The sequence below is a fragment of the Melozone crissalis genome, unplaced genomic scaffold (assembly GCF_028551555.1).
Source record: "Melozone crissalis strain CALT ecotype California unplaced genomic scaffold, PUWL_Pcris_2 ptg000023l_1, whole genome shotgun sequence".
Classification (NCBI taxonomy): domain Eukaryota; kingdom Metazoa; phylum Chordata; class Aves; order Passeriformes; family Passerellidae; genus Melozone; species Melozone crissalis.
The window spans coordinates 21,890,428-21,908,999 of record NW_026535801.1 but is presented as its reverse complement, the minus strand read 5'-3'; the positions used below and the strand labels follow the sequence as shown (position 1 = coordinate 21,908,999).

Below are 18,572 nucleotides of genomic sequence, written 5' to 3'. Positions count from 1 at the left end.
TCAGCTTGTGGCAAAAATGATTGAAAGATTGCATGCAGAGTGTTCTAATTTTACATTAAAAAACTAGATTATGTCAGCAAATTAATGAGAGGTAGGTTTTTAGTTTTTCTATGAATGTGTTTTGAGTGCTGCAGAAATAGTCAGGTGTTGATGAAATGCAGTGATGTTGGCTGGTGCAAGTACACAAAAGCCACAGAACACCAAATAATGGAATTAACACAGTCTGGAATTCAAAATGGCCCTAGTTTGATCCTTGAGCTGAAGTGGTCAGGTAAATGTTGCTTCTCTGTGGTTTAGCATCTGATGATGCAAATGAGTTGTTTTACCTTTCTCTTTAATGAAATATGACTCAAGATATGAATTAGAGGTATCTTAATGGTTTATTAATTTCAAACTGCAAAAGACCAGGTGTGCTTATGAAAAAAGTTTAGAGTTACCTTTGCATGTCTGCCTTTTCCTATTACCCTAGAACTCAGAGTCTTTCCTGTAGAAGTGCCCCTCTGGAGGTGCCATGGTGTTTTCTGGGATCACCATAAAACATTTTCTGGTGTCTTAGGCAAAGTGAAGGTAGGAAGCTGATGCTCTTGTGCCTCTTTCTGGAAATCATTTATTCACATGATGCCAGAAAAGAATGGACTGATTTTTTACTTTGTAGTAAATGTTTTTCACGAGGGGAAACTAATGTAATTTACAGATACCAATTAATTACGGTTCTGACTTTGTTTATCAGCTTAATTTTGCAAATGGAGTACCTGAAACATCAATTTATAGTTGTCTAAGTACAGAGTTGAATGGTTTTGCTGCAAAAGCACTAAGAATAACATAGTATCTTCTATCAACAAGTACAAAAGTATCAAGCTCAAGATAACATCTGTAGTTACTACTTCCTTGATTGTGTTGATTTGGGTCAGCCAAAGAGAGTAGCTATCAGTGAGAGCTTAGTAGTTCAGTAATTCTCAGATAAAAAATGCTGTGTATGGTTTAAAAATGGCCTTCTCCATTAATCATTAACCTGCACATGACAAACTGTATTTCCTGAATGACGTGTCCTCTGCTGATCTGTTCTTCCACAATGAAATCCCACCTGTTTCCATCATAACATCTGCAACTAATGTAAAGTATCTCTGCATCTTTTTTCAGAAAGTTGCTTGGGAGATTGTTAACGAAGGCTCCAAACCCATATGCTTTTTTGTCAGCATCATTGTTGCCATTTGGAAAACCTTTTGGAACATTGTGAATAGAAAAGGCAAAACTGCATATTTCATTGATAGTAATTGAGCTTTTGAAAAAGCAAATTACTTCGCAATGAAATTCAAAACTTCACTGTAAATATTCAGTAGACAGTGCTAGTATAATTCTAAAAGGAAATACACTGTACTTCACAGCATAATAGAAGCTGGTTGTTCATCAGAATCCAGAATGTCTGATAGAGTACCACTCCTTAATGTAAGGACTGAAACATACACTAACCCCAGCTGGCTGTTTCTTAAAGCTGTTTGCAGTGGTCTCATATGTGGGATGTCTGGGCTTATAACCATTTTTATTATAGACAAAGATGTTTTTAAAGTTTATCTTTCTTTGGTAGAGGATTTTTTTTTCTAGAAGTATACCTAGAAATAGTCTCTTTTTTTTTTTTTCCTGCTTGTAAAAAAGTCAGATTCTGTGATGTGCATAAACATATGAGCCTGGTGAAGGGGAGGCAACCATGAAGTGTTATTGTCATTGAAAATAACCAATGATATATTTTTTTCTTTAATAACACATTTGCTAACTAATAGACATTTCAGACATTCTGGGTTTCTTCACTTCATGAAGAAAAGTGTATTCCCTTAGTCTTCTGAAGCAAAAGAGAATGGTAATAAGATAGTAATTTCAGCAAACTTGTCATGCTGCAGTGCAATTTTTTGGCTGAATTTGTTTTGAAAAAATGCAGATGAACAAAATGGTCCATCTATTACAAAGCCACAGCAATTTTTTTTGAACAAATTTGCTTGCATTTTTTAGAGTAATTGTTCAATGGAACTCATTTTTCAATGAATATGCATGAAAAACTCCTGACTATTGAGCAAATCAGCACTAATTTATGTTGCTTATGCTGTTTTCATTTTTGTTTTGTGAGATGTTTCCAAGCAATGTTATTCTGTGGAATGTGGCCATAGTATAAATGATGTGATTTGTTATATAATCTACAGTATTATTGTGTGCTTCTGTTGAAGAAGAAGTCTTACTGTGATTGTTTTTCCCTGACAGTTCAATAATATGTGACCCTCAAATGCAGCAAAAGATAGATCATTAAGGTTTCATCAGAGACCTCTGTAAGTTTAATTTTAAAATGTTTAATTAGGCTTCAGTATTAGCAAAATTTAAGGTGCAGAGGAAACCTCTGGAGGATAACATAGTAGAATATAGTATATGATTTTATGAACAATTCTTGCTGTAAGTTGGTCCTCCTAAATTTGAGCCTCTTAAAATTTGGTTCACTTAATATGACCTGTAAGTCCTGCTTTGTATGTTTATGTAATTAAATTGTAAGAGTAAAAATCAGGAAGGAGAGGAATTTTATGTCAACTACCATGGAATGTATTAGAGTTGAAAAATTATTTTTACAAAGGCTGTCTTAGTATTTAATATAAAAATACTGTCTGCTAGATGTCAGTTTAAAAATAGCATCTATTTTAATAGTTCTGGAGTTTACAGTGTCATCCAAACTGAATACAGATTGAAACCCAGACTGAAAATCCTACAGCTCATTGTTATCCATACTTTAAAAGTTTTGATCAGAATAAGTGATCTTGGGCAAAGGGTTAAAGTAGTTTGATTTCTAGGTTAATATTACATTTTCAGTTAGGCTGAATTGAAAGGGACAGGTTGGGAAGTACATTGTGAGCTGTACTGACTACCAGCTTCAAAGGTATTGACATAAAAGGAGAAGGACAAGAAAAGAGAGCTGCCAGTGAGTAAGCAACAGCACGAAAAAACCAACATGCATCTCAAGGCATCACAGAGACAATTTAACTGGTACTTTCTCAAGTATCATTTTCTCCCTCCTGGAACCAGGAGTATCTTCAATCTGTGAGATAACATTAACATTTTAAAATTCAAATCTTTGTTTTTCAGAAACCCTCCACCTACTCTGCTACATCCTGAAAAATGGTGCAGAGGATTCAACCATTTCATTTCACAGTGAGTTTTTTTCCTTTTTAAACAGCTTATTCAGCAAGACCCATGTGTGCCAATCTGAAAACAGAATTTTCTCATGGAGTTACTGCTTTTTCCAGTTTTTGACTACAGTTTTCTTTTCATAATTCTAGACCATGCTTCACTTTTCAAAAGCTTTACAGCACAGTTTGATCTTATGTAATTTTCTTCATTTGAGTCTCTTGATTTTGATGGACCTGAAATAGATTTATAAAATATACCTGATTTCCTTGATAGTTTTCCATCGAAATTTTGTGTTGAGGAAAAAAAGGATTAGTGAAAATAACTGTTGGTCATTTAAAATAAGAATTTGAAAGATAAGAAGGAAAAGAAATGCCTTTTTTCCACTTCACTAAGGTTCAGTAGGTTATATATATATAGGTACTATATATATTTAATTGAGCACCAATAGTATGGAGAGCATGATGAATGCAGCTGTCATCAAACTAAAATATGCAAATATGCTTTTGCTTTCCTTTTTTTCTTTTTACAGTGACACTGGGAAATCATAGTTTAGTAGTTGCTAGCATTGTATTCAGAAATCTTACTGCCACTTTTATGAGTGATTTCTAATGTTCTTCAGTATTTCATTGGAGCCAATTACAGCCCATATTGTGTAATGTGGTGAATACTACTATAATGTCACTTGTCAGTACTGACTTTTCATGATAGGTTTGTAAATGTGCACATGTGCATTTTGAATCTGTTTTGTTCCTTGGCGTATCCAATTACTTGTGGAGTACAATATCCCTACCTGATACCTTTTTCAACTAGTTGTGTAGTAATGTCTTTCCATTTTAGAAGAAGTTGAAAATAAAAACACTAATGCAAATTTTATTAGTAATCTGTGAAAAATGGTGATATTTACTATGCTGATCTTTAAGCAGACAGGAAGGTGAGATACAGTGTAATGTTTGACCTACAGAGGAAGGATGTTGTAATTATTATTGCTGCAGTGTAACTCAGAATCTCTTCAGTGTAGGCAGCAGAAGTACGTTCCTCTAGAGCAGATTGATCCAAGTTCTGATTCTCCATAATGCATGTCCTTGTTTACACAGCAGGGTACATTGGCATCTATGGCAGATTCAGTGTTTAAGTACAAGGGTAACCAAGTGGTGCATAAATTTCATTCTTTATAAAAAAACATTGGTTGCATTGTATTTAAAGGCTGTAGTCTATATTCTGGGGGACCAGCTCTAATGGATTATATTCCATTTGTGCTTTAGAAAGTCACTGCACCTGGTAAATAAGATTGCATTCCTGTGTCAGGAACATTGTGCATTAACCTTCAGCATTGTTATGTAAGTTTTTCTTTCTTGGTGTCTTCCCTTTTAGAAGTCCCTGCTGAGCCTTGGAACAATACAAAAAGCTCTGTGAAACATTTCTTAGCATTTGTTCAGTCATGTAGTTCAACATGCACTGGTCATAGAACAAGTCAGATGTTAATACTTTGTGGCAAAACTTGTTTTTAATCTTGTCCTTTGAGGTTTTTATATATTGAAATTGTATCTTATTAATCATCTGGATTATTATTTACTTTTGCTTAATTACTTCCTTATCATCAAATTTTGCAGGTTCTCAAGCCTTGCTTTTCATTTTTACAGTGATATGCATGGTGAAGTAAGGAAATATACTCATACATGGTTCTCTTAACATGGAGAAATGCAACAATTGTAATAAATACCCTGTGCTATAGCTGCCTTTAGGAGACTACTGAAATCGAATTCTCTCTGACACTGTTCTATTCTTGGGCATGTGTTAGTAAAGTTGTTATGATACAGAGGTTACAGGATGTTTTTATGGTGGCTTAGATTTACATTAGTAGACTTTCTAGAAAAATTTAGATAATGAAACATTGGATCATACAATGGCAAACCTTTTAGCCATTACTGATAATTGGCTCATTTATATGCATTAGTTATGCATTTGTTGATGCCGGCCTTGTGACAGCCTAGTTATGATAAATTAAAAGCAGTGATTGTATAAATTCCATAGTGCCTTTTGTCCATGTGTTAGGACCTTGCCTGATGTTTCTGTCACCCTTGTGATGAGTGGTTAGCTTTTGAATAATTTCATTATCTGCCTCCTTCTTGATGCTCACGTCATTTGCATAACAAGCTTATCTGTTCAAGTTGCAGGCCAGATCTCTGTATTGACAAAAACTGAGTGTGTAGCTTTGTCTAAGCTTTTGATTTCTGTTTGGTTTATGCAATAATTTTGTTCATGCTAAAATTGCCAAACCTGGTCACTGTAGCTTTTTTTCACCCCATTTTGCCATCCCTTGAAATGACATTGTCTTGAGAGGGATTTTTTTCTAAGTGATCTCTAACATATTCTAGTGCTTTACAACATTCTTGAGCTGGAAGTTTCATTATTGGTAAATCTTTAAGCTGCTAAAGTCATGATCATTTATTTTTCAGGAATGAAATCTATATTTTCAGTTATGATACTATTACCCCAAGAGATTAAGATTTTGCAGCAGCATTTTACTCAGATGCAATGTTTACAAAATCTGAACTGAGAGTGTGAAGATGGTTTTTAGCTTGGTGAATGTGTTTCCATTCCCAGCTCTGTTGAACTTGACTTGAGTGAAGAATGTTATGTGTTGTTCCCATAAGAATTTTTACAATGAAGACAGGGAATCTGAGTTAGATATTTTGTTTTTAAAAAATACAGAGAAGACACAATTTCAGCTCTCATTTCTGGCAACAGCCTAATTTTGTATTTGTTGTCTACTAAGATACAGGCAGCACATATATACTTTATTGATATAAAGTCAGTAAAGTTCTATGTATGTGTATTTATCTAAACTGCTGTGATTGTGTATGAAAATTTGGCTCTCCAGTCATCATGTTGAGGTATAATTAATTACCTTTGTTTTATCTATGTATCAATAGGACTTATACCTGTAAGACCATGTAAACTACCACGGCAGTGGCAAATAATTTTCTTGGCTTGACCGATTTGAGGGATAAATAGTAGAGTTAATATGTTCTTGTAGCAGAAGAATGCAATAACTTTTATTTACATTACATCACAAAATGGTAATTTTAATTAAAATTAGTAGTGGTATCTCCAGAGACGGACATTTTCCTTTTAAATTTATTTAACCAATGATGAGCTATTATGGTTCTTTGAATTAATTAGTCATTCTTGAGCTGGAGGGGATTAAAGAATTAAGAAATTCAGGAAGTAATAAAGTCAAAATGTGAACTTAAGGATTTATGGTCGTGTTTATCATCAGCATGTAACTTTTAGCAATGACATTGCAAATACAGTCCAAGATAATTTTTTGTGCTGATAAACTCACATTTTTGTACTTAATTTACACACAGCTTAGCAAGCTGAATTTCATGTTGATGAGTCTACGTTGAGTTATTCACTCGATAGATCATCTAGATTATATAGGTTTTAAGTGGTCCATTTATATTTAACTTCTCTGAATGCAGATAAAGTTTTTTCGCAATTTAAGCAATTGTTTAGTGACATTCTGTTCATGTTACATAAAGAATATTTTACATTTCTTTCACTGAGAACATGATGTGCGTTTGACATAACTTATTAATTTCACAGTGTCTGGGAAGGCAGAGGTTTGCAAATGTCAAAAAGATACAGACTGGGATGTGTAAGGTTATCACCAAATCTGTACATTTTTGCATTTCATTCATTGATGTAGACTCTCAGAATCTGTCTGCAGATGAACTTGAAATACTGAATTAAAGTACCTGACAAAAGATCTCTGCCACTTTGGAACGTTGCATGAAACATTTGGATTTATACAGAGGAATGGACATATACAATGAATACAGTTAGCTTCAAGTTTCTTATGAGTAGTTGTAGTAAAAATCCTGCCTCAAATCAGCTGCATGCTATAGTGTCAAAGTGGGATAGGTACCCAAGGGAGAATATCTGGTACACATACAAAACATACTGTCTCTAATAAAAAGCTTCAGTTGTCCAAGGTTCTGAAGGGTTTTTGTGTTTCTGGGCCTTCAAGGAGAGTGCAAAGAAACAGAGCAGACCCATTCCTGGTGAAAGGCTATTCATAAATTTCATCATTCAAAAATAAGTGTATTGTGGTTTTGAGATTCTCCCTAGAGTTGTTCTGATTGTATTTCTGTTGTCACTGGTAAAATTTCAAAGATTTCAACATGAACAATTGTCAGATCCACGTTAAAGATCTGCAAGAGGTGCAACTCCATAGAGTTTCTGTTGTTTGTTCTCTAAACCATGTATATGAGCCCAAAAAACTTGTAATGCTTACTCAGCCCAAACAAGGCTGGGAAACCTACTGTAAGTTTTGAAGATTTAGAAGAGGTAAAGGTATTTACTACACCTAATTTTACAATTTCAGTGCAATAGAATCTTTGTTATGTTTCAGATGTGTGCTCTAAATTATACTATATGGTGCTTGATGTTGAACATTAAACTGAAAGATTTATTAAGAAAATAGGTGATGGTGACATTTCAGTGTTTGAGTATTTGTTTCATTCTTAGGGAGGATTAGTAATTTACAGCATTTGCTACCAAAAGGCAGATCAATAATATTATAAATGTGTTCTGACCATCAGAATTTATACCATGCATGTGATGATGGAGTTCTTTGTCATAAATTCAGTCTTTCATCCTGATATCTGATTGTATCAGAATGAACAGTAAAATCCTTATTATTTATCATGGGATGCTGTGCAAGACAGGAGACCTATTTAACCTACACACATATCCCTAGTGCCCAGCATTTGCTTTCTGCAAAGGGACAGCTATATATAGTCCTGAAGATAAGGTTATTTCTGTCCTGTGAGTCCTGCTGAATTAGGACTGAAAACAGAAATGCTGTTGGCAAAGCTGTCACAGTTTTTTAGTTCACTTTTGTGAATTAGTGACCTGCAGCAGTGGGGGTTGGGCAGGCCTGCAAGTGGAAAGCAGGGAAGCGTCAGAGAAGCAGGCACATTCCTGCATCTTATTACAGATGTAATTTATGAAATGTCTTCTCCACCTCTTGGCTGCACGTAACTGACCAGTGCCTGCCACAGCTACATGTGGTTCAGAGGTGGAAGGAACACTCAGGTACTGAGCATTTTAACCAGCTAAAATAATCTCAAAGATTATTTTTCCTTCCTTGACTGGAAAGTTTCTGGCCTAGTGTGTGGTCATAGATGATCCTGCCTTGTCAGTGTCTGTCCTTCCATTTCTCTAAGCAGGGGGAGTCAACCCATTTGAGGTCATGGTTTTGATTTCATTAATCTTGCATCATGAAGCAACCTTGTGATGTAAGTAATCAGGTAAGTATGCAGAGTCAAAAAAAAAAAAGTCTCAGAAACTAGACACCTCATTCTCCCTGCTTAAGAGAGAATGCTCCCTCCTTTCAAGAGGATATGACCTTACTCTTTCCTTTCTTCCTCTGGGAAATTTCCACTCTGGAACCTCAGCTGGACCACTCTAGAACCTCTCTATCTTTGAGGGCAGTCTGGTAACTGTATTTTCTGGGACTGGGATGAGAGGATCTTAGAATTTTAGGATGACCTGGAGTCTGGTTCAAAACCCTGGAAAGTTCTTTTATCCTAATAACAGTCTTGGAAAGATTCCTCAGTGCTAGACAAGGAGTGCAAGGAGCGAAATATGTGGAGGGCAGGGGAGAAGGGTCTAGATCTGTGAGAGGAGCAGGTGATGGGGAAAGCACCCTGATGAGGCAGGGAGTGGCAGGGAGACAGGGACCAGAGGAGTGGCAGCGAGGACTTCAGATAACAGATAACAGTTGAACAGCACAGGGACTTTATATCACTGTTACCCAGAGGCTGTTGTGTGAATTCCCCGGCTCTAATGTAGTCTAATATAGAATCATTGTTTCTTCCAAATATTAAGCTATGTATCTTCCGTGCATGTAGGTATTAAATAGGTGCTTGAAGTCTGGTTGGATATTGGGGTTATGAGATAAAATTACTTCCAGCAATTATACTTCTAGCAGATAAGAAATCACCAGAAAATGTAGCATTTACAAAATGTACTAATTGAAAAAACCCAAAATGCTGGTGATAAATCATAGTGTAACTAAGATGTGAGAGTTGCAGCTACTTGATTTCTTTCTCTTTAAAGGAAGTACTTGGGGTCAAATAGATCATAATAGATCAAATGAAAGAGAATTTCTGAAAGAAAGAACTGCTGCTGCTCTGCTTAGATTTGGCTGCAATAGTGAGTGACGTTAGTAATTATTTTTCTATTTTTGTACACACAGAAGACTTAGACCACCACTGCAGTTCTTATGAAATGTTTCTTTCCATTTATTCATTAGTAAATATTAGCTCATGAATGCTGATAAATATCTCTCCTTCTGAGCCATCTGATTCGCCCCTGGTGAAATGGCTGTTTACACTGTTGAGACCCAGCAATTCCAACAATGTTATCATCCGAGTGCAAGCAGCCAGTGAATTTTTGGAGGCTGTCTCAGATGGGCCTGTGTGGATGGGAGGCTGCTCTTATCCTCTGCTAATAAATGCTTCATCTTTGCTTGTAATTGTGGCAGAATGGAAATGGTGCTTTGGAGCTTGGCTGTGAGATTGCAGCAAATGGCTGCAACCTATGTTTAATGTAGTGACGCTAATGAATTCTGAGAATTAATTTTCTGCTAAGAAAGCGTGATGGAAGATACTGGAATTTCCAATTAGATAATGGATTGACTTTCGTCAAGGCAAACCTACAATTTTTGTTTCTTTTTTCAATCTCTGCTTGCTTAGCCTTTCTATTATTTTAGATCTAAAAAAATAGGAGACTAAATGTGATCCTTTCATCATACCTTATTTGAAACACATCTTGTAGTAGATTTGCTAGTCGATTTGCTAGTCAATTTGCTCAATTCAAACTAATGCACCACCTTTTATATATATTTTTTTTTAATTTCCATGAGCCAAACAATTTGGCTGAATTTGCAGGTGCAGCACATTTACTGGTTTTATGAATAATTGCAGTATGGTTGATGTTTGACAGTGTCTGAGCTAACTGTCCAAACTGGTTTTAAATGAATGCTCAGATGAGAAGCTGAAGATGTTTTTGTTTTCTTTTTTCCTCAGAAGCAAATCCTTCATTAATAGGGTTTTTTATGTTGTATTTCACTTGTACAATGCACACATTGATTTCAGAATATTTTGTGATGAGGGAAATTGTAAAAGCTGTTTTGTTACTGTACTCTTCCAAATGTTGACATTACTGAATGTTTATTACTTTTTGATGTCTTTTTTTCTGGCATATATGTTGGATACATCTTCTTCCTGAATTTGAACTCACACATATAGTTAACTTTTCCACACATTATAATTCCATGTCAGAGTGTGGGTCATTAGAAAATGTTGTGATAATTCTCACCTTTGTGCAGGCTTTAGAATTGTAAGAGTTGATATTCTATATTTGTTTATTTCTGAAGAGCATTGTAGTGTCAATACTGCTTCTAGTAGGGAATGATGACACTTTATTGAACACCAGCAGTCTGATGCATCATTTTTCATTAGCACTTAAGTGGTGGCCCAAGAATTTTTATTTTACAGATGATGTTTACAAAGAACAGCAGCAGCAGCAGGCATTCATGTTGCACTAAAAGCAACACAGTTGAACTGACAGTGTGTAGAAGCAGAATATCAATAGGCCTTTCCTACAGAGAGAGGAATAAGGACAAAGGAATATGCACTGGGAAACATAAGGGCTATGTTTTCAGTGTCACATGACAGCTTTCCATCCTACATTCCATCACAGCAAGCCTGGTGAGACATCAAATTGGCACTGAATGTTTGAGTACAGACTGAGCCCTCAGTACCTACAGTGACAGCTGCAAGCTGTTTACTGCATTTGAAACCTAGCAAGGGCTAATTTCTAGAAGTGACTGTGTCAAAACTTCTGCTGTTTAGAGGCAAAGGAGGGTGTATGCCTCATACACTTCAATTCCTTATGGCCAACCTACTCTTTCTGCTGCCATGTTTTTGTGACACGAGTGCTAGCAACTTGCCATTTGACTTGATGGATTAGACCAGCTCCAGTGGAAATGTTCATTCTCCTGTTAGTCTCTTCCCTGAAGCTGAAGTACTCGTACATGAAGCTACAGACATGAATTTAAGCAGCTCTCCCTCACTGTTGCACAGCTGTTAGTTACTAGCTCTCTGCTTTGGTGTGTCATCTCATTAACCATCTGAAAGGACTCTGTTCTTCCCATGCAGGCACTGACTTGGCACAAGAGGAGGTGTGCTTTGTGTGAGCTTGGAACAGAGAGAGTTTGATCACAGAATCATGTTGATGTGTCTTGTGTCATTAACTTAGTCATCCTGCAATTTAACAGAGTTTTGGTCGTGTTTCACGTGAAATCCTACATGAACACAGACTGCAGCAGTATCCTACTGCCAGAGGATGAAGGCTGCATTTAGATGAAACAATAGAAAAACATTGGTTGTTGCAAAGGGAAGCATGCACACAAAGTGAATGGTCAGTGGGGGATTGGTAGGATTATGGACAGAATCAGAGATAATCTGAAAGACCAAGACCACCTCCTTCACAGAACTTAGCTGTGCTCATTAAAACATCTTCCAGATCTAAAAGCTCACATTTCAGGCATGTTAGAGAGAAGCTAAGAACTTTTTTCTCCAAAACGTCTCTTCTTGTTAGGCTTCCCCAATGAGTGCAGTATCCTGGACATTTTGATGTCTCACCTAGGGACCATGTACATAGAAAAACTCTCATGCAGCTTCTGCATCCTGTCTGTAGAGTGGTTTTGTGAGTGTTCAGAGCTCAGAGAATTCATATTAATAACTGCAGGCCACTAGGTCTAAGATTTGCATGTTCTTCACACTTTTGATAAACACAAGATATCCTGTCTGGAACTGTGTAATTTTTTGAAGATAATCCATTTAAACTGAAAAGCAAGTGCCTTTTGTGATAGGACAAGAGGTAATGGTTTTAAGCAAAAAGAGAGTGGATTCAGACTAGATCTCAGAAGGACATTTTTGGGTTGAGGTGGAACACTGACAGAGCTTGGTAGATGTCCCATCCCTGGAAAGAGTCAAGGTCAAGTTGAACAGGGTTCTGAGCAGCTTGATATAGTTCATGTCCCCGTGCATTGCAGGGGGTTTGAACTACATGACCTTGAAAGGTCCCTTCCAACACAAACTATCCATGATCCTATGGGGTAGATTCACTTGGATTCAGTTATAGTACTGAAAAACTCTAGATGAAATCAAATTTAACAAGAACATTTATTTATTAACAATAAAGCATAAATACTGTAAATTGGAATCATTGATAGAATGGTAAAAATCGTGAGTGCATGAGCTTTTTCAGACTGAAATCTCCACTTCAGGTACTTGCCATCAATCTGTGAATTTGTATAATGCATTGCACTTATTGTTTTGTTCTCTTTTCCTCTGTCTTCCTGATTAATGTTGTCTTTCTTTTCAAATGCTTTTTTCCTTTTTCTCAGGAAACATGAATTTAAACAGGATTGGCATAGATTGTATTGTCTGTGTGGGTGTATTGACTTTTAAAACTCCCAGATTACAAAAAAGAAAAGGGGTAGGGGAGATTGTCAGAACCTGTTCAAGGCTAATGATGGATCTTTTCCTGGAGGGGAAGGAGTGGTATTTATAGCCTTGTGCCCAGAGGGATGGAAATAAAGCAGGTGGTGTTGCTTTAGTGTTTCTATCAGGAGGCTACAGTTCCAGCCTATAGCAAAATTCACCAAAACAGTTCCAAAACGGGTAACACATTTTACAGACTTTCTTTTCTGGAATAGATGTACAAAACAGGTTAGTAAAATGATTTTCAGGAACCTAGAGTATTAAAGTTATGTTCAAAGATATTTCCAGGATCATTTTAAGACCAGACTTTAGTCTTCAGTAAAGTCTTTGAGGTGAGACTAAACATTAATAACTTGCTAATGTGTTTGGTGGTATTTGAAATCAATTAATGTGTATGATTTTTTGTAATGCAGTTTAAATTTTGTACACTGTTACTTTTATTTCTAGAATATAAATTCTAAAAGGTATTTAAGTTTCACTGAACTTTTGGCTAAAATAATAGTTTTGATTTGTGGTATTTGGCCCTGCAAGGGAAGTACTTAGATACTTATTCAGCAAATATGAAAGGAAATTATAAAGTATGTAATATGAATGCATCTCATCAAATAAATTCATCTTGAGCTATAATTTGCTAAAATTATAGATACTAGAAGGGAGGTATATACTGAATTGCAGCACTTCTTTTTCATATTCTCAAATAATACCAATATCATTATTATTTGAGCAAGATGAATAGAATGATTTAATATTATTAAGTAGAGGATACTTGAAAGCAGTCTTATCCTGTTGGATCATTCTTGTGTTTGAATGGTATTATTTCAGCTTTATTATGCAGAAAATAATTCAGCTTGAGTGATGGTTTCTCCAAACTTAAATCTCAATTATATAAATTAGCATGGTACTTTATTTTATGCTGATTTAATAGGATGTATTTCTTTACTCATTACTAGTTCACCTGTACTGCACCAGTTCACAGAAAGAATTTTGGTACCATTTAATTCTGACTGATTCCTTTCTCTTCCAGACTGAATTGTGCAGGTTTGCAGAATTTTCTATGATTCTTATGCTAACACTCATCATTGTGATATAGAATATCTACCCATAGCATTCGTTTTAAAACAAAAGCTGTATATCAAATCCTTCTGAGTAGTGTTGCACCACAGGTTTTAGTTGTGGTTCTCAATAGGCTGAACCCTGAGTTCATGGTCAACCTCTTATCAGAGAATAGATAGAAAATTAAAATGAAGTATTGTCTATTCCTCTTAATTTTTATGTATATTAACTGTACAGCTTTTACAGGATACAATGTCATTTTTTTCCTTTTATGTAGTTACAGTTAAAAAGAGATTAAATAAACTCAAATTCTTAGCCTTTATACTAGTATTCTTGTGGAGTACCTTCACTTAGCTAAGTATTTTATGCCAGATTTATTGCAGTATGGAAGAGTCTTGTAACATGTTGAGGAACTCAAATTTGTGGAAAAAGAAAACAGAGTGACAGCCACACAGTAAGCTGACTCAATGCATGCTGTAATGATAACATCATTGTCTGAGACACCTATTTCTCTGTCACAGGTGTCTGATCAAAGATTTTGAGCAGCGTCCTTCGGTCACCCATCTTTTGGAACATCCATTTATTAAGCAAGTACACGGTAAAGATATGTCTTTGCAAAAACAGCTGGCTGAGCTCATCCAAGAACAGCACCAGCTGGGCTCCATAGCCAAAACAAGGTACTGTACAAGGTCCTGTATGTAGCAGCATTTATGCTGCAGCCCTCCTTCCCCACACTTATACTGGAAGCACAAATTGAAACTTTGGATGTGACTTTTACTGTTTCAAATGATCATTAATGTGTTGAATGCCAATATAATTAGCAACAAGTGCTCCTTGCCATGTGAATGTAAGAGTCGTGCTGTCCCTTTGATGCATTTTAAAGCTAGCTTGATCAGCCATAATGCAACTTTCTTTGCCTTTCTTTCACTCACTGAACTCTGTTCTATACTTGTTCTCATTTGGCTCAATCAGAAGGATGTTGTTAATTCCAGAATGTTCTGATTTGTGGAAATAAATGTTGGCACAAAGCATTGTATCATACTTTGGTAACAGATCTTTAAAAATACAACTGTGAGTATTCAAGTGACTCCTAGAAAAAGTTAAGAACAGAAAATTTTGACGTTTGCTGTTTTATTAAATCCTCGTAGTAAGAAGGCTGTTCAGTACTAAAAGTAGTTGTTTTGTCTGTAGTTTAATAGTAACTTCTATTTTTCCATTCAGCCCAGTAATTAATTTTAAAACATGCTTAAAAAGCAATGCATGTTTACTGGCAGAAGTGGCATCTTTTGAGGCTGACTGTAAATGTGTCTTAGTTTAGTTGTTGTCCAGAGGGTGGCAGAATTTCACTGTTTCAAAAGAGAATTAAATGCAAATGAACACACTGTCCCAAGCACAGCAATCATTCTGTAATATGAAATTCTAGAGTTAGATAAGCTCTGGCCCATTATTATAAATAACCACCTACTAATGTTGATGAAATAAATTAGATGTTATGATTCAGAAGTCATAAACATGTATATGCTTGCATGCCAGAAATCTCTGCAGCTGAAATGCTAAAGGCCCAAACAAAAATCTACAAGTTAAAATAAGGGAATGGTTGTTAAGTATAGTTTCAAGGTGAAGCAGACTTGTGAGGGTGGTTAGTTTTTGTTTGGCTGGTTTCGTGGGGTGTGTGTGTTTGTTCTTGTTGGTTTGTTTGTTTGTTTTCTGGGAAAACATGCCCGGGAATGCTCACTGTGAGTGGGAGTTATGCCAGCATTACAGTAGAAGTTACAGCTTTATCTCATTTCCTAAGATATGGCACCCAGATAGCACCTGACAGATCACACTGCCTACAGCTATGGCATGGCTGGCCCAAGAGTATAAGAATTTTTCCAGCTGTTGACCTGATTGCACATTTAGACAGAGTGAAATGATCCTTGTGCTAAGAGAAGCTCTGAAATGGATTTGTCATGGTATTCCAATACATTCTTCTGGGATTGAGCTCCATAATGTGGAGTGACAAAGAACCAAGACCACGACAGCATTTCTTTCCTCAAGCCTTTTCATGTATTAACTGGGTGTGCTGTGACAGACAAGCTACTGCACCTTAGACATGACTGGACTGTAAGAAGGATTTTGCTTCCCAGCACCCTAGTATGAATCAGTGCTCATCTAAGGAAGTTTAACTCCTTCCCTGTCCTGTCACCACCTAACCCAGCTTAAGTATTTTATTTTCAAACAAAAATCTTTCAGATTGTTTTAGCATTATACTATGGTATTCTTCTGTGAAGCACCAGCCCACTGAGATGGGCTTGAGAGCATGCTCAGTGTGGACAAAAATCTACTTATTGTTTACCTCTGAAATCTACAACATATTGTTCAGTATGATATTCTAAATATTTTAAGATTGATCAAATTGGTACAAAGTTAATGAGATAGCAAAAGTACATCCCTGCAAAATATTAAGTCTGTGGGCCAGACATTTAATGCTGGACTAGAAACATAAGATTATTACAAAAGAACCAACCACTAAGAGCATCTAATTAGAATTTTCCCAAGAGGATTGACATAGCCTCATAACAGTAAAAAACTTGGCTCTGTAATAGGGCTATTGTACACTCTAGAAAAATTTTTACCCATTAAAAGCCTTTAAAACCTCTGTAATGCATCTACAACATAATTTTCAATACAAAATTTGACATGCAGAAGAACATATAACCAGATGGTACTGTAAAAAATTTACTGGCATTCATTTGTAATGATCTGTAGAGGGCAACTGAATGTATAGTCACCACTTCAAAGTAAATAAGGCCAATTCAAATCCATGTTAGGTAAAACTTTTCTGTTACAACATTGAATATAGTGCATGTTTTTTCTGTTTATTGGTGTGCCCATGACAGGCATGATGAAATGTACATTACCTTCCTGGTGTTCAGATATAAAGAAAAATAGACACCCATTTTAAGGAGTAGAGCAACACTACAAATTAATAATTTAAAAGATAAGTGAAAGAAAATGTTCTCAAGAGCACAGGCTGAAAATTTCCAGAGACTGGTAAATCATCAGTGTGCTTGTGTTAACAGCACTTCTTTGAGGGAGCCCAGGGACTCACTGGTGAAGGCAGCTGATTAGGAGGTGTTTTGTCTCATATGAAAGTCTTCCAGGATGGTGCTTTGGATTTGTGTCTTTTGATTCTGTACTGACTCAGCATCTGTGGGGTTTTAAATAGGATTCTCCTTCCAGTGGAGCCATGGCTGTTTTGCCTATTTTGGTACATCACTTCAGGTCATTGTGCCTGAGAGCCAGCCTGCAGACTTGAGAGTCACTACTAAAGACTTAGAGCATATGAAGGAGAGACATGGAGAGCTGATCTAGCAGTGCCCTGCTACTGAAAAGGAGAGAATTGGCTTCTTTCATTTTCCCTCAACTCCCAGGAACAAACTCATGATGCTGTTTTTATTGCAGCTTCAGGATTGTCAGAAACCTCCTGAGTTTGAACTTCTACAGTGAGAGAAAAAAACTAAGCCAGCAGAAACACAAATAACTTTCTACTCTTATTTGTGCTGAAGTGAAGGAGGGAATGCTTCACATGGCCAGGAATAAGCAGGAGAGTGGTAGAAAGAAACAGGCTGGCCCCTCTTGGTAGGACCATCTGGGTTGGCCTCTGGAGCCACAGACTGAAACATCACCTTATTTTAGTTTCTTTCATTCTCCTTTTGTCAGCTTCATGTGCAGTATAGCCAGGCTTAACTTCAGTACATTTTGTCAGACCTCTGAACTGAAGGGGCACTTTCTTGACCTTGAGCTCAAAGAAGCCTGTTAACACACATTTGTTGCTATCATCAGTTTGTTTCTGATGAACATACTGTTGTACTGTTGTTACTTTTCCATGAAGCAACTTACTAGAGAATTTTATATTCTGATTTCCTTTAGGTTAAAGATTAATAATAAAAAGAAAATGTTTATGCTGGTAAAAGACCACTTTTAAAATTAAAAATAGCATTAACAATTCATCCTGCCTTTTTACTGAGAAGGATACTCTTTGAAACTTTTCCACTAGTTCTGTTTTTCCCTAAATCATTTTCATTGGTGAGGTGCAGATATCTTTGATCCTTATGCAAATAAGTGTTTTGTGTTTCCTAACATTGTTAAATTTTAAATGACTCTTTGTGCTGTCTACACTGGCAAAATGCACTGCAAAAAGTGGATATATTCTCTGGTGTTTGCTTATAAACATCAAATATTTTCCCCATATTTTTGTCCTTGTCAGGACTTCATCTCAAGCTGGCAAAGCCAGCAGCTGCTTCAGTCTTGAAAAAGTTGAAAAACAGATGTAAAAACTTTCAAAGCCTTTTAAGCTAGGAATTGTACCAAGTTCTATAAATAATGTTTAAAAGTACAATGGAGCTTGTCATGGAGACATTTAAAAGGGAAGCTCACTTAGAACCCTGATATTCTGTCTGTTGTCCCAACCCTTCCTTGCATAAATTATGATGATAAAATCTTATGTCCTTTAGGAAAACTTTCTCCAAAAAAAGTAAACTTTCCATTTTATTCCATAAAAAACAAAACAAAAACTGTTTCATGGCATGTGAGTAGAACTAATGGAAAACTGTAGAATTTTAAATCTTTAACTGAAGGCCTTGAAGTACTGACCATCAGCAGAAGGGAATGAAATTAAAATGTTCTGATTTTTTCTTTTCCCATTTGAATGTACCACAATTAATTCATTATCTACTTGTGCTCAGTCTTAAAATAACAGATTGCTCTGTCTAGAATAGCAGGTAGGAG

At 36.1% G+C, this 18,572-nt stretch overlaps 1 protein-coding gene across 2 annotated transcripts in view; it reads left to right on the top strand.

The window, feature by feature from the left end:
• Window positions 1-18,572, top strand: part of MYO3B (myosin IIIB) — a 188,153-nt gene that overhangs the window by 64,470 nt on the left and 105,111 nt on the right. For both annotated transcript variants that reach the window (XM_054277506.1, XM_054277507.1), the window contains 2 exons: window positions 3,118-3,183; window positions 14,321-14,476. In XM_054277506.1, the coding sequence (XP_054133481.1) occupies window positions 3,118-3,183; window positions 14,321-14,476 (222 nt within the window). The remainder of the gene's footprint in view (window positions 1-3,117; window positions 3,184-14,320; window positions 14,477-18,572) is intronic.